The sequence below is a fragment of the Impatiens glandulifera genome, chromosome 8, assembly GCF_907164915.1.
Source record: "Impatiens glandulifera chromosome 8, dImpGla2.1, whole genome shotgun sequence".
NCBI lineage: Eukaryota > Viridiplantae > Streptophyta > Magnoliopsida > Ericales > Balsaminaceae > Impatiens > Impatiens glandulifera.
In genome coordinates, this window is record NC_061869.1 from 4,542,037 (window position 1) to 4,563,817 (window position 21,781).

The window sequence follows — 21,781 nt, forward strand, 5'->3', positions numbered from 1 at the left end:
TCGGTTAGCCGGGAACCCGCTGATTCGATTTTTTTCATATTTCTAATTTTTTTTCATAGGCTAGAAAATTAAAAATGTTCTATTAAGGATCTTAGTTATGAATAATGACAATTTGAGAACAGATTCACAAACAAATCTAAAAGGAAACGAGAAGAAAAACAAATGGAGGAGACATATTTTTGTTTGGGTTTGTGGGTTTGTAAAGAAAAATGGGAGAAAACATAAGGAAGAGAGAAATTTTGTATTTTTGTTAGGGTTTGTAAAGAGAAGAGAGGAAGAGATAGATTTTTGTTTGATTTGTAATTGTTTAATAATATTTTTATTTGAGTTTGTAAAGAAAAACTGGTAGAAAAAGATAGGAAGAGAGAGATTTTTGGTTAGATTTGTATTTATTTAATAATATTTTTGTTTGGATTTGTTTATTTAATAAATTTTAAAAATCAACGGATTGGCTTCGGGTATCCGAATTTTTTTGTCCGATTCGTATTCGATCCGAAAATCCGGTAAAAATATCGGATCGGATCGATATCCGAATTCGATCCATCGGATACAGATTTTTTCGGATCGAATCGATCGGATTTTTTGGCCACCCCTAGTTATTGTCCAGTTATTTTTTTTATATAATAAAAGAGAAATACTCAATGGAGGAAATTTGGTGAGAAAATAAAAGATTGAATGAGGCGATAAAAATATAAAAAAAATAAATTTAATAAAAAATAATAATAATAATTTTAATTTTATCTTTTCACATATCTCGTAACATAATTTTTTCTGAATGAACCTCTTATCTTGTGACCTTACACTTTCAATTTGGTCGATTCATATTTTTTAACCATTTTCAATTGACACTGACCTATTATTCATCAGCAGACCATATCTCAAATCTCAATCACACTTGGTTAAAAAATTATACTTGTTTTTGTTAAGTGACAAGTTTGAAACATACATATAACATTTTTAATTTTATTTTTAACCGTTTTAAGTTTATAAATGAGTTAACCTACCATCCGACCCAAGTATAAATTTACTCTCACATATATATCAAAATTAACCAGCAATCCGGACACTTTAAAATTAGGCATAATTATATATATAGAGAGAAAATAATTAGTTAAAAAGTTGAACTTATATTGTTAAATGTCTCGCGTTAATCAAATTTAGTGTTGAATTATTTAGTATTGAATTTAAAATATAAAATCTTATTAACCTATTTGGTTAAAAAATTTATTTATTTTGACTCAAATATCAATTTACTCTCATATATATATATCTAAATTAACCATATTTATAACTATAATATGATAATATAAAAGAGAAAATTAGTGAATATATTTTTTTATGAATATATTTCCCACTCTCTATCTTTACTCTATATAAATAGTGAGTTAATTAAATGTAATTGATTGAATTTTTAATACATTTGATAAGAAAATGAAATAAATAAATATTAACTTCTAATAATAAGAAAAGGGACAAATAAGGAGAGAATTTATATATATATATATATATATTATTTTATTTTATTAATTTATTTATTTTTAAAACACATAAATAAATATTAACTTTTAATAATAAGAAAAGGGACAAAATAAGAAGGAGAGAATTTATATATATATATATTATTTTATTTTATTGATTTATTTATTTTTTTCTATTATTACTTATTTTTAAAACACATAAATAAATAAATTATTAATCATATATATATATATAAATTATTAGAGAGATAAATAATTAATTAAATAAAAAAAGAATTTTTATATTTAATTTTTATTCTCTTAAATATATATTTATTAAATATAATATATATATTTTAAAATCTATATTTAATATAATATATATATTTTAAAACTTATATTTATAAATTAATAAGTAAAGTGAGATAAATTATTTATGAAAAGAGAAAAAAAGAAAAATAAATTATTAATAATGATAAAAGAGAAAAATTATTAATAGAAGAGAAAAGAGAATAATAAAACATTAAGATTATTAAGATTATGTTAAGTCATCAAACTTAGTTATTCTTCCACATCAGTTCAAATCTTTAGCTCCCCATAATTATTATATATATATATATTGTAATGTTAAAAATTTATATTATTATAAAGACATAAAATATAAAGAATAATAAATATATTGTTGATTTTATATATTTAATTGTGTTTATATTGTTCGGGATCGAATTTGAGTGAGATCGAGACGAAAGGGAGGTGTGACCCAAATACTATCATCGGGAAATTTGACGAAACGACTCTAAAGAATGACTTATTTGCATCCGTGGTCACCCCTTAATTTTTATTACTCTGGTGACCACTTTATTTTTTTTTGACGAAAATACGCCTATTGCGTATTTGAGTAAAAGAATTATTGCAAAATGAAAAGTTTTGAGTATTTATATAAAAAAAATTCTCTTTCGCGAAACTCGAAGTCCCTTCGGACACGCTTCTTCGTAAACCGAAATTCATCAAATTCACAAAGGACATTTTCGTTAAAAAAATATAAATTAAAGTGATCACGAGAGAGGAAAAAAAAAATTAAGGAGTGACCTACAAATATTTCTTCTTCGGAAATATAATTGGCATTAAGTATTGTCTCCTCCGATTTCTTATTTGGTTGAAGCTCTAATTTGAGTTGTTTTCATCAATTATAGAGTTTCAACTTTGAATTGTACGAAATTAGTCTCGAAAATTTTAGTAACTTGAGACTTTGCCCAAAAAGCATCTATTTGGAGTTCGATTACGAGTGGAGAACTGAATGTGGGAAAGAATTGACGACGATGGCGAGTAAATCTTCAACGGAGGTTTCTTCATACAATCGTACTGTTCTCCGATCAGCTACTGCGTCAAGACTCCTTCTCATTTCACTCATCGTTCTATGGAGATCTGTTCTCAGACCATACGACACCTCCGCCAATATTAACGCTACCTGCCTCTCTTCCTCCGCCGCCCCCAGTCAAATTGTATTCCCTCGCGTCGCCGCTCTGATCGAAAACAGCATCGTTTGGGACAGCGTCTACTTCGTTCGAATAGCGCAGTGCGGATACGAGTACGAGCAATCCTACGCCTTCTTACCCCTTCTCCCCATATGTATGTCGACTATTACACGAACAGGTTGGTCAATTCTTTTGTATCTATGTTTTTTGGGATTCAAACTCGAATTTCTTATCAGTTCTGCTCTATTTCAGTTTTTCTCCCGTTGGTTCCTTTATTTGGACATCGAGCTGTTCTTGGATTATCTGGCTATGTCATCAACAACATTGCTTTTATCTTTTCCGCGCTCTACCTCTACAGGTCGGTTTCATGTTAATAATTGTAACATCTTTTATGTTATCAGTATGTATTTTCACTGTTCTGCTTCCTAACAGGCTTTCAGTTGTTATTTTGAAGGACCGAGATGCAGCTTTGAGAGCTTCACTTTTGTTTTGTTTCAATCCAGCATCAATATTCTATTCATCAATGTATGTTTCTTGTACCTTTTTTCATGAAACTAAGAGAAGGACTAGCTTATATAGAGTTGTATTACCCTCTATATCTTGCTTGCAGATATTCTGAAAGCCTGTATTCTCTGCTATCCCTTGGAGGCTTGTATGCTTTACTCTCCGGTGCAGATAACGCTGCAACACTTGTGTTTTCTTTCTCGGGGTGTGCAAGGTCGAATGGTGTGGTTAATGCTGGCTATATTTGTTATCAAACAATGCATCGTGCTTACCGTGCCATCTTTCACAAGAAGGATTGTCGTGTAAGTACTTGTTTTTATTTTGGATTAGTTTGAATTACATGATCATTGAACCCAACTATCCCCACCTGTAATCCACAGATGTATGCTCTCAATTTGCACATAATCCTCTTTTGATGTTGATTATGACCTCTCTTGAGGAGTGAGGTTGAATAGGCCATCACAATTAATCCTCGATAGTTACCTAATTTGTGATGACATAATAATGATTTTGACTAGAAAATCCTGTAGATAGTAGAATGTTTTCTTGTTAGTTTTGGTATAACTGTATCTTGGGTGTGTTGATAAAACTATAAATTAAGTGCTTAATGTTGAATACTGAATTTTAAGTGTGGAATTAGTTAAATGTCTTGAAAAGTGAATATTGAATAAACCAAATGAAAATATCTAGGTCTTAAGAACTTGAGATGTAAGCTGATTCGATAAAATATGGAACTAATGTTGAAAAACAATTTATTACCCTTGTAGTGACGTAATTTTACTAATTTTATGGGGAAAAGTCGTCTTTTGATGCTTTTACTATATTTTACTAAGTTAAGTCATTCATAACTTACCTAATTAAAACATATTTTTTAGCTTAATTTGAGTTGAATCTAATAATTGAGTGATTTTAAACAACCATTATCAAATTAACTTAATTCGAATAAGCACTTAATCATTTAGATTAAGTGATAAGCTAAGATCAATTACTGAAATTTAATATTTTTTGCTTCTTTTACTTATTCTTTCATCATTTATGTTCTTTGATTGTACGATTACAGTGTTTTGTTTTAGTTCTTATAATTGCATTATTTCTCTTAAGATGTTGAGCGAATGATTCTTCCCATCATTTTTGTCCTGATATGTTTCTATTGTTTGTTAACAGTCCATGCAGTTTCACATGACCGTTCAATCTTTTAGCAGATAGATAGCTGTTCTCTTTTTTCATTGAGTGTAACATTATTCTCTGTATTTCAATTCACTTTTTGAAAGCCTTTCGTCTAGTTTTTCTCTTTCTGGTCAGTTTGATCACTACATTCTTCTGGGATGGCATCCTTATTAGTTTGTTATTTTTGCTAGCTTGCCGTGCAGGTTCTTGCAGTTGGAGCCTTACGTTGTCTGTGTATTTTCGTTCCTTTTATTGCGTTTCAAGCATTTGGTTACTACAATATTTGTCTTGGACATTCTACTGATAAGATGAGGCCTTGGTGCAAAAAAAGAATACCTCTGCTATACAATTTCATTCAAAGTCACTACTGGTTAGTTTAATGTTGTTTCTGCTATATCATTTTGTCCTGTATCTGTGGCTTTGTTTTAAATAAAAATTGTGATTATGGATATTTGAATACATTGTTTCTGTCAGGGGAGTTGGGTTTCTCAAGTATTTCCAACTAAGACAGTTGCCAAATTTTCTCCTAGCTTCTCCAATATTGTTCTTAGCTCTTTCTACAATATTCCACTATGTAAAACAAAGACCAGAAGTTTTTTTCTCACTGGGACTCCTCCAATGTTCTAATGTGGATGAAGATTTCCAGCCTAAACAATTAGCTGAAAAAGAGAAAATAGTTTCAGGAAGTGGTAAGTCGTCACAAGGTACTTTTACTTTCAAGTTAGTTAAATGAAGCTGTCATGTTATTGTTAATTATAAACTTCATCTGAGAGAGCAGCAGGGAAGAATGTTTTCATTTGGAAACACCATATCTGTCGGTTTTTTCATCTGGTGTAGATCAAATGGGATCACATTTGGTAACATGATGTTTATTAACTTGTTGTGAAACAGATTAAAAATTTCATCAACAGTTTCTCTACCGGTTTCAAATTCAGGCCATTTTCATATGCTGTGTAACAGAAATTATGTTCTTCATAAGAAGAAACACTATTTTGTTGGATTTTTTTTTTCATCTGGGTGTGGATTCAGATGGGATCACATTTGGAAACAGGATGTTTATTAACTTGTGAGTGAAACAGATTCAAAAATTTATTAACAGTTTCTCTACCAGTTTCAAATTCAGGCATTCACACCTTCTTGAAGTTCTGTACATCTCCTTGTTTTGCTGTTCATTTAGTATTTGCTTGTAACAGAAAATTCTGTTCTTCATAAACGGAAGCAAAAGAGGCAGATAGAAGATTTTAATGTAAATGCGATGCAGCATCAGATCGCAGACGAACAGGAATGTGTTCCCAATGTCATTCTTCCTTTTGTCTTTCACCTGGGCTTCATGGTAGCTACTGCCTTTTTTGTCATGCATGTTCAGGTAAGTTTGAAACTTAGAGCCATATATTTTTTTTAATGAAAAAGTATGTTATTTGAGTTAAATGACTAAAATATCGTTTACTTTTTAATAAAAAAGAAGTTCATTTTGCTTCCTCAACTTGCATTAAAAGCCCGTTTTGCATGCGATGAGATTTAAGCCATTTTTAAAGTTCAGGAAGCAAAACTAGTATACTTTATATTCTATCCATTTATCATATTTCAAAATGTTATAAATAAAATGAAGGTATTTTAGTATTTAACTGATGAAATGAGTTAAATCCAAATAACTCTTATAACAGGTCTCGACCCGATTCTTGTCAGCAAGTCCGCCTCTCTATTGGTTTGCCACGTATATAGCTCGTGTTAGCAAGAGATGGGGATATATGATTTGGGCATATTCCGCAGCCTATATTCTTCTTGGAAGTTTACTCTTTTCCAACTTCTACCCTTTCACGTAAATTACTATCATCTTCTTTAAGTTTTGTCAAGTTCTCGGTTTGATCGAATCTTCCATGGTTGTAAAAGCTTGGCTAATAGGCGCCTACATGGAGATTTGGGGTTTCATTCTAATTCTGCATGATTGAATGTCTAATGCTATATTCTTTATTATGAAATTCAATTTTGATTCAGGTTAGCAATTTTATGTATTTATTTGGGAAATTTGACGAAATGACCCTGATAATGGGTCTAATTCGAAAAATGGACAACGATTCATAAACCTTGCAAAATTGAGATTTTCACCCTGCGAAATGTCTGTCTTGCATCTCTCGCGCTTACTTATCGCTCATTAACACGATTTACCACATATATGATACATGTAAAACGTGTGAGTCCATAAATGCGTTTTACATGAAACGCGTATTTGGTAAAATGCGTATTTTTATTAAACACATTTTACCACAATTTTGTTTCATATAAAACGTGTTTATGGACTCACTCGTATTACATGAAACATGATTATCGTAAAATGCGTCTTTCATAGTATATTAACTTAATTTGCTCCTCATTTTAAAATAATTCTTTCTATTCACGACTTCCTCTTTTTTTTTCTAATCCACGACTCTACTCTCCAACTTCGTTCAAATCAGTTCAACATCATCATCGATCAACTCTCATCATCGTTCGTCGTCTGTTTCTTTGTTCCCATATTCAGGTGAGTTTATGGTTTAAGTTTTATGTGTAATGGTTTAAGTTTTATGTGTAATGTTCTTATTATTCTAGTGTTTATATCGATGGATATTGATGAATAATCCTTAACTTAACTTTTAGGGTTTATGTGTAATGTTTTTATTATTTTGGCATTTATATGAATTTATGTATGTGTAATGTTCTTATTATTCTAACATTTATGTGTATATATATGGATGGATAATCCTTAGCTTTTTGGGTTTATGTGTATATGATGTTGTTTATCAAATTTCTTCACTCACACGTATTATATCAATGTATTGTAATGTTCTTATTCTGTATAATGCATGGTTTAGGTTTTATAATAATTGTGTATTGCTATTTCACGAGCATTGTACGGATGTACTTTATTTGAATTGTTTGTTAGTGTTTTATCCAATTTTTGATGTTGCTTACTTGAGTTGTTATTTTTACTCCAATGTTGTTCCTTTTTTATAAATGGAGTCGACCATAATTTATGAGTTTGTTGATAGAGTCTCATGCAAAAACAATATCTCAAACCTTGCCATCAAGTTTGCTGCAATAGATCTAATAGAAATGATAGAGCAAACCCAATTCTGATTTTTATTCAAAGGATCCACGTTATTGTGGTTCTCAGGAACGATAATCCCATCAAATGTTCCTCAGGAAAACAACTTAAATTTTAAATTCTATGTAGATGAAGTTCCTCGTGAATGGAGAGGAGCTGTGCTTCAGGATGAAGGAGTTTGCTTTGATCACATACCTCAATTTTGGGAGATTCCCCGCAGTGAAAACCATTTTCAATCAAATTGAAGAATATCCACCTTTGGTTGTAAAATATTTTAAAAATAACATGATTGTTAGAATATGAGACATTCACTCAAGATTTGTGTTCTACTCTAATAAAGAACATGTATGAAAGTTGAGACTTATATACCTGGTTTACCATTATTTCGTCGCCCTTGACCTAAGAAGGATAATAAATATCAAACTCCTCAGCATTGTCGAGGACATCGACACTTTCCTCCAATTTCTATGTAATTCCACAAACACATCCACATATTCCTCCTTCAATCTTCTCCAGCTATGTTCTCCTCTAGTGTTACTGATAATATGCCCAACTATTTTTGTAGTTGAAGGAAAGTGTCGATGTCCTCGACCATTCTAAGGAGTTTGATATTTATTATCATCATTGAATCAAGGGCGAAAAGATAATGACAAACCATATATACCAGCCCCAACTTCCATGCATCTTCTTTATCAGAGCAGGACAATCTTGAGTGAAGATCTCCTGTTCTAACAATCATATTACTTTTAAAATATTTTACAACTAAAGATGTACATTCTTTAACTTGATTGAAAATGGTTTCCACTACAGGGAATCTTCCAAAATTAAGGCATGTGATCAAGACAAAGACAAACTCCTTCATCCCGAAGCACAACTCCTCTCCATTCACGAGGAACTTCATCGGTAGAGAATTTAAGATTCTCTTTCTGAGGAGAATTTGATGGATTATTGTTCATGAGAACTGCAGTAACGTGAATCCTTTGAATAAAATTCGGAATTGTGTTTGCTCTACCATTTCCATTAGATCCATTGCAACAAACTTGGTGACAATTATTGAGATATTGGTTTTCCATGAGACCATACCAATAAACTCAGAAATTATGGTCGACTCTATCTACAAAAAAAGAACAACATTGGCATAAGAATAACAACTCAAGTAAGCAACATAAAATAATACGCGGAAATTTGATAAAACATTAACAAACAATTCAAATAAAGTATATACGTACAATACATATACATACAATGCTCGTGAAATAGTAATACACAGTTATTATAAACCCTAAACCATTCATGAATGCAAAATAAGAACATTACAATACGCTAATATAATACGTGTGAATGAAGAATATTGGAAAAACAACATCATATACACACATAAATCCTAAAAGCTACATAAACCCTAAAAGCTAAGAATTATCCATCAATATCCATCCATATATATATTACACATACATAAACTCTAAAAACTAAGGATTATCCATCAATATATATACACATAAACGCCAGAATAATAAGAAAATTACACATTAACCCTAAAAGCTAAGCTAAGGATTATCCATCAATATAAACGTCAAAACAATAAGAACATTACACATAAACCCTAAACTCACTTGAATATAAGAACGAAAAGACGACGATGAATGATGATGAGAGTTGATCGATGATGATGTTGAACTGATTTGAACAAAGTTGGTGAGTCGTGAAAGTTGGAGAGTAGAGTCATGGGTTAGATAGAGAGAGAGGGCACGTCTTGAATAGAAAGAATTATTTTAAAATGAGGGGCAAATTAAGTTTATATACTATAAAAGATGCATTTTACGACAATCGCGTTTAATGTAAAATGCGTGAGTTCATAAACGCGTTTTACATGAAACTAGATTGTGACAAAATGCGTATAATGAAAATATGCATTTTACCACATACATGTTTCATGTAAAATGCGTTTACGGACTCACGCGTTTTACATGAAGTGCATATGTGATAAATCGCGTTAATGAGCGGTAAGTGGGCGCGAGAGGGGCAAGACGGACATTTCGCAAGGCGAAAATCCCATTTTTGTAGGGTTTATGAAGCGTGTCCATTTTTTGAATTAGACCAATTATCATGATCATTTCGTCAAATTTTCCATTTATTTAATAAAAAAACACAGAATGTAATTTAATTATTATGATTTTATATTATTAATTATATTCTTTCTCTGGAAATTGTTTCACTCATATTTGATATTTATTAATTAAATATTATATTCTTTGGTTAATAATTAAATTATAATAATAATAATAATAATAATAGTGAAGTATCAATTGACATAAGGCTTGAATATAAGGGTGCAGAACAAAGTTTCGACTGAAAAAATATTAAATGTAGATTTATACAATAATAAAATTAGGGTGATTATATCATTGTTACTCAAATTCCAAGTCTAACCCAAACTTAAAATATTAATTTAAGTGAATTAATTTAATTTGTGTTGAATTGAATTTGAGTTGAGGTAGAGTTACTCAAATTACACAAATTCATTATTTTCTACTTCTTTAAAGATAAGAGATGAAAATATCGACAACCAATCAAATGCTGACAAATGACAACATTTAATCAAATGACATTGGTTGTGGTTGTGATGTATCCTATGACTTGATTTTGGTTTTGATCTCCATGACCAACATCATGACCTATTATTTGATCATGGATAAGAATATCTCATTAGTTCTATAATTCACATTGTTCACACACGATGGGATCCTATTCCGTTCACAAAAATGGGCAAAAGAGTAAAATAATTTTATTTAGTTTTTTAGAAAATGATTATTTAGCCCTTATATGAGGAAAAAAGAGGGGACATAAGATCCTATCTTGGTGGGACCTACACTCAATAAGGATAAAAAATTAAAAACTTATTAATAATAATTTATGCATATATTTTGGTCATAGAGAATAAATAACTCATCTCTTTAATACATAGTTTAATTAAAAAAATAAATTTATCAATTAAAGCCATTTATCATAATTAAAGCCTTATTTATTCATTTTAATTATTATTTTTCATAAATTAAAATTTATTAACTAAAATATTAAAATATTTTTAAACGAATTAAAAATATGTTAAACGGATAAAAAAACGTATTAAATATTTCATAAACGAGCTATATAAACGAACCAAAACGTAGTAAATATATCAAAAGTGTGTTAAAATGGACCAAAAATATATTAAATGGGTCAAAGACGTAATAAACGGATCAAAATTAGTTAGTATTTGTTAAACATATCAAATATTGGTTAAACGAATTAAAAAAATGTTGATCGAATCAAAAACGTATTAAACATTATAAAATAAATCAAATATTTTTAAATAGTAACGAATTAAAAACATAAATAATATGTTAAAACTAAAATTTAGTTTGAATTATTAAAACTATATTCAATCCAACTCATATTAATAAATAATATTAATTCACTGTGTGTTAAGGTTTAGTTTCCTGATCAAATTTGTCACCCCTACTTATTATAAAAAGTAGCTGAAAATGTAATATTGATTTATTTATATAATGTCAGGTTATATTGATATTCTATGAAATAAATAATTAATGGTTTATTGATATTAAGTGTTTATGGTAATTTATTAATAATTTATAATTAAAAATAAGTATTATTATAAATTTTATAATTAATGCATAACTAACAATAAAATTTAACATATTAATACATAAATAAATAATAAATTGAACCAAAATATAATTACATACCTAAAAATAAAAAATTATTGATGAATATAAATAATAATAAAATATTTATAATTATAAATATTTTATTATTATTATTAATTTATATATATATATATATATTAAGAATATGTATTTACGAAAATATATTATTTTTTAAGACAATTTGATGGCTAAACTATTTTATAAAAACCAACAATGAAATATGTATCATTGATTATTTCTCTTATTACAATTATATTTTGTATTGCTTATACAATATATATACCTCTTGATTTCTAGTTTATTTTTTGGAATCGGATATATGGAAAGGGTTTCCACATCTTCATTCTTTTGATCAATTATTTTTGATTGTTTGTATGTACTTAACATTTTTATTTGATGTGTTATTAATTTTAATGAATTTTATTTAAATAAAATTTATTATATTTTTACTAAGACAATAAAAAAATCTAACAATTCAAAAAGTACAAACAAAACATTTCATTCCCTATAAAATTGAATTGCATTAAATCTAAAAACAAAAAGAATAACGTTAATAACAAATTAAGAGAATAAGAGTGAGAACAAGTAATTTCTGTTTCACAAAATTTTTATACAAAATAATTTTTTATTTGAAAACATGAAAAATAATTAAACATTCTTTTGGATTAAGTGCGAGATGTCTACCAATGAGGTAACTATCAAACAAATTTATCAAAATTATATAAAGATTTTTTTAATGAATTCAAATAATTAATAGTAAATGATGATTTAATTAATAATATATATATATATATATATTTATTAGGTGAAGCCCTTCATTTGTATTAAAGCTTCAAATGAAGTCTTAATTAAAGACAGGTGAAAAATTAATCAGAGACATATGAAGTGCCGCCCTTCACTTGAGAACGCACCTCACATGTATTAACGCTTCAGGTTGAACTTAAAATAAATCGGTTATCTTTTTGGATTTCGTTTTTTTAACCGCAATGTAATTTAATAATAGAATATTAATATTGCATTTTGATTAGCGAACAACTTGTAGTAATGCCCACATTGAAACTACCAATATTTTGCCAAAACAAAACGTTTTTGTTAGGATTTGGATCTTCTAAAACTGATCTGTTTGAAAACGATCTGTAAAAACAAAAGAAAAGAAGAACACAAGAAGACACAGATTTATAGTGGTTCACTCAAATGAGTTACGTGACTTACATCCAAGACTATCAAAATCTCGAGTTGACTTTTAAAATATTAAGATTTACGATTTCACATTAGGCTAACAATTCTGATTTTAAGTAAATTCTTACGATTTTAAATTTACGATAATAAGATTTTACAATTTTACGAGTTTATAAACAATTTCGATTTTACGATTGGATACGATTTAACTTTAAAAAAACAAATTTATATTTAAAAATTAAAAAATAAAGTTATTATTTATTTAAATAAATAAATTAATATAATTAATTTTGTAAGTATAATTTTTTTATAGTGTTATTTACTCGTTATTAATTTTGAATTAATTTTATATTAAAATATATAATTTTTAAAAATTGACTAAGTATAAAATACTTAATTACATATAAACGGGCAAATTTGTTTGCGTCTTCAAATTTGTAAAATTCTATTATGAAACTATAACTTTATATTTAGCAAACTATATATATATATAATAACAAAGTTTATAAATATTACATTTAACATAGTCTACTATATAATTAATAATAAGTTGAAATAAAACTAATCCTCTAATTTGAAAGGGAGTGAGAAAAAAAGAGGTGGCGATTGAGAGTGATTCTCTAGAGTGGATGGATTGAGAAAGTAACCAAACTTGTAGGATCTAAGTAACCAACTAATAATAATATTGTTTTTAAGGGAAAGGTAAGTCCTATGTAGATGTGTTTAAATGTTTCATATTCAACACGACCGAACCGACCGACCGACCAAGAAAAACAAAAACACATATCAATCAATCAATCAATAAAATGTCCGAATTCCATGGAACCAGATAGTTAGTATTCCAGGTATTTCTCTTTTCAGTCTCACTCACTCTTTCTCTCAAGGAAAGGAACGAAACGGAGCGAGAGGGCCATGACGATGGAATGTCAAACTAGTTCTATTTAATTTAAAAAAAAAAAGACGAGAAACAAGCATGTGCATGGGCGAAGAGAGAAGAAGAAGAAATTCTTCTTCCGAAGGAGATGAAGGAGAGAATTCAGAGAGAAAGGCAGGAGGATGGAAAGCCATTGTATATATTTTGGGTAATTAATTATTAAGAATATTATTTTGGTTTGGATTTGTAATTATTTTAAATATATAAATGTGTGATTGATATTTGATATTATCAGGAAATGAATCATTTGAGAAGTTGGCATCTATGAGTTTGGTTGCCAACATAACAGTCTACCTCAGATCAAAATACAATATGGATGGAATTCAGCTGGTTAATGTAGTGAACATTTGGTCAGGTTCATCCAATTTCACCACTTTGGCTGGTGCTTTCTTCTCAGATGCTTATCTGGGAAGGTTTCTCACCCTCCTAATTGGTTCAATTGCCTCCATGTTGGTAAATATATTATATAATCTTGTTTGTTTGTTGAAATGAAATGAAATGAAATAAAATGAAATGCAATGCAATACAGGGAATGGGAGTGATGACATTAACAGCAGGCATACCGCGTCTTAGACCTCCACCTTGCAGTACTGATGCCCACTTAAATTGTGAATCGGCTCAACCATGGCAGCTTGCATTTCTCTACTCTGCTTTGGCCCTGCTAGCAATCGGCTCGGGGGGAATTAGACCTTGTAATATCGCCTTTGGTGCAGATCAGTTCGACACAAACACATCCAAAGGAAGGTCTCAGCTCAAGAGCTTCTTCAACTGGTGGTATTTCTCCTTCACAGTAGCACTACTTATCGCGCTCTCAATCGTTGTCTACATCCAAACCAACGTCAGCTGGCTTCTTGGATTCGCAATCCCAACCGTTTGCTTCTTCTTCTCAATATCCATCTTCTTGATTGGAAGACACGTTTATGTCTACAAGGAGCCTCAAGGAAGTATGTTTCTGGATATTATTAAGGTCATCAATGCTGCCTTCAGGAAGAGGAAGATAGACCTAGGGACGTTATTGCCTGATGATCTCTATGATCCAGAAGTTAAGGAGTCCGATAGAAGATACAACGACATTCCGAGAACCACTAGGTTTAAATTCTTAGAGAAAGCAGCCGCTATTGTTGATAGAAGTCACGAGCTTGATGAGTCTGGCGCCATCTCAACAAACACTTGGCGGCTATGCAGTATCCAGCAAGTGGAGAGGCTGAAATGCTTGGTGGGAATAATCCCCGTGTGGTTCACAGGAATCGCCTGTTTCATCTCCATGGATCAAATGAACACACTCGGAATATCGCAGGCAATGCAAACAAACACAAAAGTCAAGCAGTTTCAAATCCCACCGTCATGGATCGGGCTAAGTTCCATGATCGCTCTTTCTCTTTGGATCTTCATCTACGAGTGCATAGTAGTCCCCGTTCTAAGAAAAACAAAAGCCAGTAGTAAGGATGACGACGTGAGGCTAACTACGAAAACGAAGATCCAAATAGGCATCGTCATGTCAATCCTCTGCATGTTAGTCGCCGGAATCACGGAACGGAAACGTCGGCAATCGGCCATAAACAACGGTACGTTTGCGTCGCCAATTAGCGTCGCCATCCTACTGCCGCAATTCGTCCTCTCAGGTCTGACAGAAGCATTTTCAGCCGTCGCTATAATGGAATTCCTCAACAACCAATTCCCGGAGAGCATGAGAAGCGTCGGTGGATCTCTATTCTTCCTTAGCTTGTCAGCCTCGAGTTATTTAGACACAATTCTTGCAAACGTGGTATACTCAATAACGAAAAAGAACGGGAATTCGCCATGGTTGGGTGGTCACGATCTCAATGCCGACAGGCTCGAGAACTTCTACTTCATGATCGCCGGAATAGGAGTAGTAAACTTCTTTTACTTTCATTTCTTCTCATGCCATTACATTTTCTCCCCTTTGGTTAGAACAGATGAATCGGAGGAGGAATTGAAAAACAGGACAACTCCACATCTTCAATTTTAGCTCTCCTCTCTCTTTTGTAATTATAAAGGTTCTGTCGTTGTTGTTGTGATGTAATCTGATTTGAGATAAAAATAAGAAAATTATATCTATTCTCTCTTCTTCTTCTTTTTTTTTTTTTTTACTTTTCCATCAAACCAACGTGATGTTACGTTGTTTCTGGTTAGTTCGATTCTACCTTACGGGCACTGCCTCAATTTCTTCCCATTTCTTCTTCATCTTGGCGAAGATTAATTCAATGGAGGAAAGCGCCTTCGCAGTTCCGGGATGGAGGAAGATAGATCTATATATAGTAGCCAAGCCTCAACTCTTACGGAGCCTCCAATATTTCTTGAGTAAATATCTCAATCCGCCAAGCCTCAAACTCCAAATTCGCTCGCTGGATCATCTAACTTTCTCTCACTCGTTGTTTGATTCCTTAAATCTAGACATTTGTCCACGAGGATCAAGAGGTTTGATTCCTTCAATCGTTGTTTCCTTTATGAATCTGTTTAGGTTTTATAATGATCAGTATTATTACAGATATGTCATTACTTACTTTTGTTAATTAAGTTGTATAAATAGTTTGAGAGTGCTTGTAATAAAGTGCGGGTAAAAGTGAGAGAGTCAAAAAGTTTCTTGAAGAGATCTTTAAAATTAAAAAAAGTTGTAATCTTATTTTTCTCATTATAGTGTATTCAAACATAGTATATTCAAACTCGAGAGTCATTCTCTTGGACTAGGACTAGGACGTAGGCATCAATCTGAAGTCGAACCTAGTATAAAATCATTGTGTTCTTTCTTTCTGTATGATTAATTTTCCACACAGTTATGATACTAATAGGTGTAAAACTAATAATACTGATGGATTATAATACCAAACGGTATAACCCAATTGATACCGATTGGTTATAATCTCAATCGCACTACAACAAAACATGCATTCGGCAACCCTTATATGCCAACACATATTAAGCGTTGGTAAAAATTAAAGAAAAAAACTTTTGCCAACCTTTATACATATTCAACCACCTTTATTATTAATTTTTTATATACCCACTTATTGACAATCTTGTAATTTAACAATTATTTTTATGTTTCATTTTTTAATTTTATAAATATTTTATTTCAATATTTAAAATTTTAAAATTAAATTTGACTTAAAATTTTATTAACAGTAAAATTTAATTGTTATTTTTTTATAACATTATTAAATTTTTTAATAACAAATGTCTTTAGATTAATTATTATTTAAATTTAATTAAAAATAAAAAATAATATAAACTAAAATTAAATTAATTAAATATTATATTATATTTAAGAATAAAAATTGAATTTATACAATTTTTTAAATTGGAATATAGAGTATCAGCCTATTCGTAGAAAAGCCCAATTCCCTTTTCTCACTCCATAAAACCTAAGGTTTCTGGAAAGACAATGAAAACAGGGATCAAAGGTACCGGCGTTGCTGACAAAAGAAAGGATAAACAATGGTAAGATCAAAGATAGGAAGGAAACGTTAAGATGATCTCAATCCATTCCTTCATCAGTCCGTTTTTGCATCTCATTTATTCTTTTTATATGCTTTCTTCTTAAACAATTGATTGAGAGGTTTGAACATTCATTATTGTGTCATAAGGAATCGCCTTGTTTAGATTTGATCATTCTAACGTTTATCTCTAGAGAAGTTTGATTGCGGATAGAAGAAAATTTTTTTGATAGGAAGGGATTTAGATGAAACTGGTTCATCAATTTTTTAAATTTTCTTAGTTACGTTTGTAGAGTAGAAAGGGCATGTGTAAATCTAGTAAGACAGATATGCAATTTAGGAGGATCCACATTTTAATAAGCTTATTATCAAGCCATGCATAAAATGGTTTGTTCATAAGCTGAATATTCTTCTTTCATTGTTGTTGTTCTATGGAGTAAATTGCTTGGTTGTTGTTGTTGTATGCATGTGTATCGTTTATGGATTGAAATTTGAATAATGTTAGAAGAAATATGAAGAGAGGTATTGTTGCTTGGGATGTTTATGAGTTTTTCAATTATGTCTCACTCTTTATCGATCACACTCTTTGTTGATCGCTGGCTGTGTTGTTGTTGTTGCAGCTTGAAAATCGATACCTATTTTTCTTACTGAAAATTCGATGAATGCGTTGTTGTTGTGGTCTATGCATTTATATCATCACTACTTCTCCTGGTCAGCTACCTATCCACTTGTTTTCTTTCTATCTCTGAAGCCCTAATCTAACCTTCATGACTACCAGGGGCAGAGCTATACAAGGGGCCAGGGTGGGCTATAACCCAGGGTAAATTTTTTCGTTTATAAGGATGTTGAATCTTCTCTGCAGGTTTAGTCTTGTTTGAGGGAGTTCATGGGGAGCGAAGTTATGTGCAAGGAAAACTTCCTAAAGATCAACTGACTCTAGTTCGCACTTTTACCCCGTCGGTGATGCCAAGGCATATATTTCTTACCTCTATTGTTATTTATTTTCTCATCTTCTCTATTGGATATTTCATTAATCATCAAATGCTCTTACTAATTTTAAGCAAATGAATGCCAATGCTTCTTTGGAGTAACATCTTGATTTATTTAGTATAATCGTACTGATTGGTGTATCAAATCCGTCATTCCTTCTATTATGTACTTTTCCTAGGGATAAATTGAACTGCAAGTTTAACTTAAGTAGAAATTGTGGAAAACATAAAAGTTTTTCTTAATATGCAATTTATAATCAGTATGCTCATTTTCCTAGATCATATAGATTTATCTAGTGTTCCGATTTAGTGATTATACAGAGTGTTTGCACAATACTAGTATATAAAGTTTCAAAAAATTATACTAATAAAATCTTACCGTTCTAAAATTAAACCTAGTGATTATTCAGCCAGATGATGTATTAATATTGTGGTTTCAGAGTTGTTTAGCTATGAGATATGAGAACTTGATTTTGCAGGGTCTTGTGTCCAGCAGTAGGGATGGCAATTTGAAACCGCCCCGCGAAAACCGAACCGAATTGCCCCGTTTGGGATGGTTTTTCCCCGAAACCGAATGGGAATGGGGCGGGGATGGTATTTGTGTCCCCCGCCCCGATTTCACCCCGAATCTACCCCGAATCTGCCCCGAATACCATAAACATAATCAAATATATTAAATTATCAATATATTTATTTATTCATTATATTTTATAAAAGTAGTAATGTTATTTCCTTATAATAATATAAATTTTAATATATTATAATATATATTATATTAAAAAACTTGTTTATATAATTTTTATTTTATTTTAAATAAAAATAATTATTAACGGTGCCCCGCGGGATTCCCCGAAACCGAAAAAAACCGAACGGGGTGGGGATGGTATTAAAAAATTCCCCGAAATTAAAACGGTGCGGGGACGGTAAATGCATTCCCCGCCCCGAACCGCCCCATTGCCATCCCTATCCAGCAGTAACCGTTTATTACAAATGTCACAAAAAGAATGAGTTACCTTTGCTGAACATTCAATGAAAAACAGGTTCTACTGTTAAAAAGGTTAGTCCCTTCATTAGTCTACTTGAAATAAGTTGTTAATCATTTGTTATACTCAAATCAAAATTGAAGAAAGTCACAAGTTCATAATATTGTATGTTCTAGTTAGGCTTAGAATTGACAAAGTCACAAATTTATGTTAAAATTGTTGACATATCTAACTGTAATTTTACCCAACTATTTTGTTCCCCAATTTACATTGATTTATTAAATTGCTGGATTTACTTGGTCTGTGTTATTTGTTTATTGTGCTCTTTGTTTGTCTTAAAATCAGAAACTGAAATATTTAGTAAGTGGAAAACTTTTTCCATAATTATACAAGAAGGAAAAAATAAAAGATTGTATAATGACTGGTAGGGTCTGTTGGGGAATTGTGGAAGAATGATAGTATACAGTGAAGAAGAAATAAGATAATTTAGAACCTAACCGAGTAGCTCAATGAAAAAGTTCTTACTAAGTCTCATGTTAACTAAGAAGTAAGAACACAAGAAATAAAAATTTAAAAGGATAAAATAGATGAGAACAATAACTAGATAATGACAAAAGAGAATAAGAAGATAATGATTCATTTAAATTTTAATTATTCTTTAATAGGGTCAGACTCTATTTATTAACAAGTATTTGAACTTCAAAATTCATATAGTTTTCTTCAATTTCAATTTGATTTTCTGGCTCTAATTTGTTCATTAGAACAACAAGATAAAGATTAGTTTTTTATTTTCATCTTCTACAAAATTCTAGAGATAATTTTAGGTTAATCTGAACTTGTAAAATACCAGTTAGATATGTTTTTCCTATTCTTATATGTATTATGCTCAATTTTCCATATTTCTCTCTTGCTTTATTATATTAGCCCTAATCTCTTTCTTAATTAATTAGTAATGATGATATTAAACAGACACTTGTCAGCAAACAAAAATAAAAGTTTCATGAATATGTTAAAATCTGCAAAAATCTCCCATGATGAAGATGATGAAGCTGAACAAGAGTTCATCATCAAAGAAGAACCTTTTTTCTAACCCCACAAGTAACTAAGTACATTTTTTTATATATCTTTATTATTTTTATACACCTAATTAACTTCTCAACATGTGATTTAACAGTGATTGTTGATACTAAACGAGATGATCAGAAACCTAGCACTCCAAGATCAAAGCATTCCACAACAGAGCATCGTAGAAGAAGCAAGATAAATGACAAGTATAACTAACACCCAACTGAGCTCATTTAGTAACACTTTATTTTTACTAAATAAAGTATATCAGAAATGAGGATCATGCAGATTTCAGAGTTTGAGAGAACTTATCCCCAGAAATGATCAAAAGAGAGATAAAGCATCGTTCTTATTAGAGGTATATGAAAACAACAAATTCATGACTGTGTATTATAATTCTCTAGAAACTTATTGACCAAAAAAAGCTGAAATATATAAACAGGTTATTGAGTAATTGAGTACATTCAGTATTTGCAAGAGAAAGTCCAGAAGTTCGAAGGGCTATACTAGAGATGGAATCAATTAGACCCATCAAAATCAAGGCGGTAATCAATCAAATTTTATTAATTAATTTTTGTTTCATATATACTAATGATGAACATCCAATTTTTATTTATGAATAGGAAATCAGACATAATAATAATAGGTCTGTTGTAGAACCTCAATTGGTATTGTCAATGAATGGAAACAAGACAAGGGCTCAAGAACACGACGTGGAAAGCGATGTTAAGCAAGCTAAATTGCTCGGAGAATGTTTATGCTCAGTCCAAGATGAGAGCGCAGGTCATTCTGAATCCTCACTCAATTGAACTTTCAAATTGCTAAAAGAATGACTTATTTTATCAGTTCCCCTTCACAATGCTAACTTACATTATTTTTGACACATACAATTTTTATGATGTAAGGTTTTACTTTAAAAAGAAAAACTACCTGCCATTATTTGATGCCAGGTTTGATTTCAAATAATGTTTGGTGTGTTATTTAATTCTTTTAATGGTGTTTAACAACAACATAAAAACTATCACGTTGGTGGGTTATGTCACATGTATGTAGTAGATAGTTTAGTTAGTATAGTTGGTTTAAATAGTAGTATAAATAGAATGCAATGTAATTAATCAATTGGGATATTGAACAATGATGATGAATAAGTGTAGTGACATATAGTTCTAGGCATAGGAACTGACAACATTGTCCCTTTAAACACAAAAAATTATTTTTGTTATTAGTCTGATGGTGTATGTTTGTGTAGATTGCTATCAAGAAAATGAAGAGAAAATATAACTCTTAGGAAGAATTTCTTAATTTGAGGGAAGTTAAGGTATGTAATTCATCGATTTGTTCTTACTTCTCATTTATATTGATGTTTGATTCTAATGTTCTCTTAATATTTGTAGTCACTACAAAAAATGAACCATCCGAATATCGTAAACCTTACACAAGTCATTATAGAGAACGACGTATCGGTAAGATTCTTGAAGAAAACCTTAGTTTCTTAAATAAAAGAAAATAATTAATGAACTTATAAGTGTTTGTTGAATAATTAGTGTGTTAACTTATTACTATTTACTTTTTCTTAGTGTCATGCCTAAGAATTTGTAGAGGTATCTTTAACTTAATAATATAAAGAAATACCAACAAGTGGTGGTTACAGTTATGCTTAGTTTGTGTTCTTACAACATTTTTTTATACAAATTACAGTGTTGATTAATGACTACACATTTCACAGAATTAAAAAAAACTAAATAACGTGAAAAGTGAAAAGCTTAGTGAAATATGCTTCTGTC

The 21,781-nt window shown here is 30.4% G+C and overlaps 2 protein-coding genes across 4 annotated transcripts; both read left to right on the top strand.

Annotated features, from left to right (window-relative positions):
• Nucleotides 1-2,634: 2,634 nt before the first annotated feature.
• On the top strand, nucleotides 2,635-6,624 carry LOC124911408 (GPI mannosyltransferase 2). Of its 3 annotated transcripts, none has more exons than XM_047451886.1 (8): nucleotides 2,635-3,110; nucleotides 3,185-3,290; nucleotides 3,365-3,457; nucleotides 3,543-3,738; nucleotides 4,807-4,973; nucleotides 5,078-5,307; nucleotides 5,797-5,969; nucleotides 6,268-6,624. In XM_047451886.1, the coding sequence occupies exons 1-8, from the start codon at nucleotides 2,777-2,779 to the stop codon at nucleotides 6,424-6,426; spliced, it is 1,458 nt and encodes a 485-aa protein (XP_047307842.1). In that variant the 5' UTR covers nucleotides 2,635-2,776; the 3' UTR covers nucleotides 6,427-6,624. The 3 variants fall into 3 exon arrangements, with proteins under 3 accessions (XP_047307842.1, XP_047307841.1, XP_047307843.1); XM_047451885.1 differs by having other exon boundaries at nucleotides 2,637-3,110; nucleotides 4,795-4,973; XM_047451887.1 differs by having other exon boundaries at nucleotides 2,638-3,110; nucleotides 4,795-4,973; nucleotides 5,078-5,292.
• A 6,926-nt stretch (nucleotides 6,625-13,550) lies between these two features.
• On the top strand, nucleotides 13,551-15,495 carry LOC124912730 (protein NRT1/ PTR FAMILY 2.8-like). The gene is made up of 3 exons (XM_047453380.1): nucleotides 13,551-13,653; nucleotides 13,741-13,958; nucleotides 14,035-15,495. The coding sequence occupies exons 1-3, from the start codon at nucleotides 13,551-13,553 to the stop codon at nucleotides 15,493-15,495; spliced, it is 1,782 nt and encodes a 593-aa protein (XP_047309336.1).
• Nucleotides 15,496-21,781: the final 6,286 nt, after the last annotated feature.

Excerpts from the sequence above, each read along its gene's own strand:
- LOC124912730 (XM_047453380.1), top strand. The coding sequence starts at position 13,551 with ATGGGCGAAGAGAGAAGAAGAAGAAATTCTTCTTCCGAAGGAGATGAA. Across the intron at positions 13,654-13,740 it reads AGCCATTGTATATATTTTGG|GAAATGAATCATTTGAGAAG; the intron begins GTAATTAATTAT and ends TGATATTATCAG. Across the intron at positions 13,959-14,034 it reads GTTCAATTGCCTCCATGTTG|GGAATGGGAGTGATGACATT; the intron begins GTAAATATATTA and ends AATGCAATACAG.
- LOC124911408 (XM_047451885.1), top strand. The coding sequence starts at position 2,777 with ATGGCGAGTAAATCTTCAACGGAGGTTTCTTCATACAATCGTACTGTT. Across the intron at positions 3,291-3,364 it reads TCCGCGCTCTACCTCTACAG|GCTTTCAGTTGTTATTTTGA; the intron begins GTCGGTTTCATG and ends GCTTCCTAACAG. Across the intron at positions 4,974-5,077 it reads TTCATTCAAAGTCACTACTG|GGGAGTTGGGTTTCTCAAGT; the intron begins GTTAGTTTAATG and ends TGTTTCTGTCAG.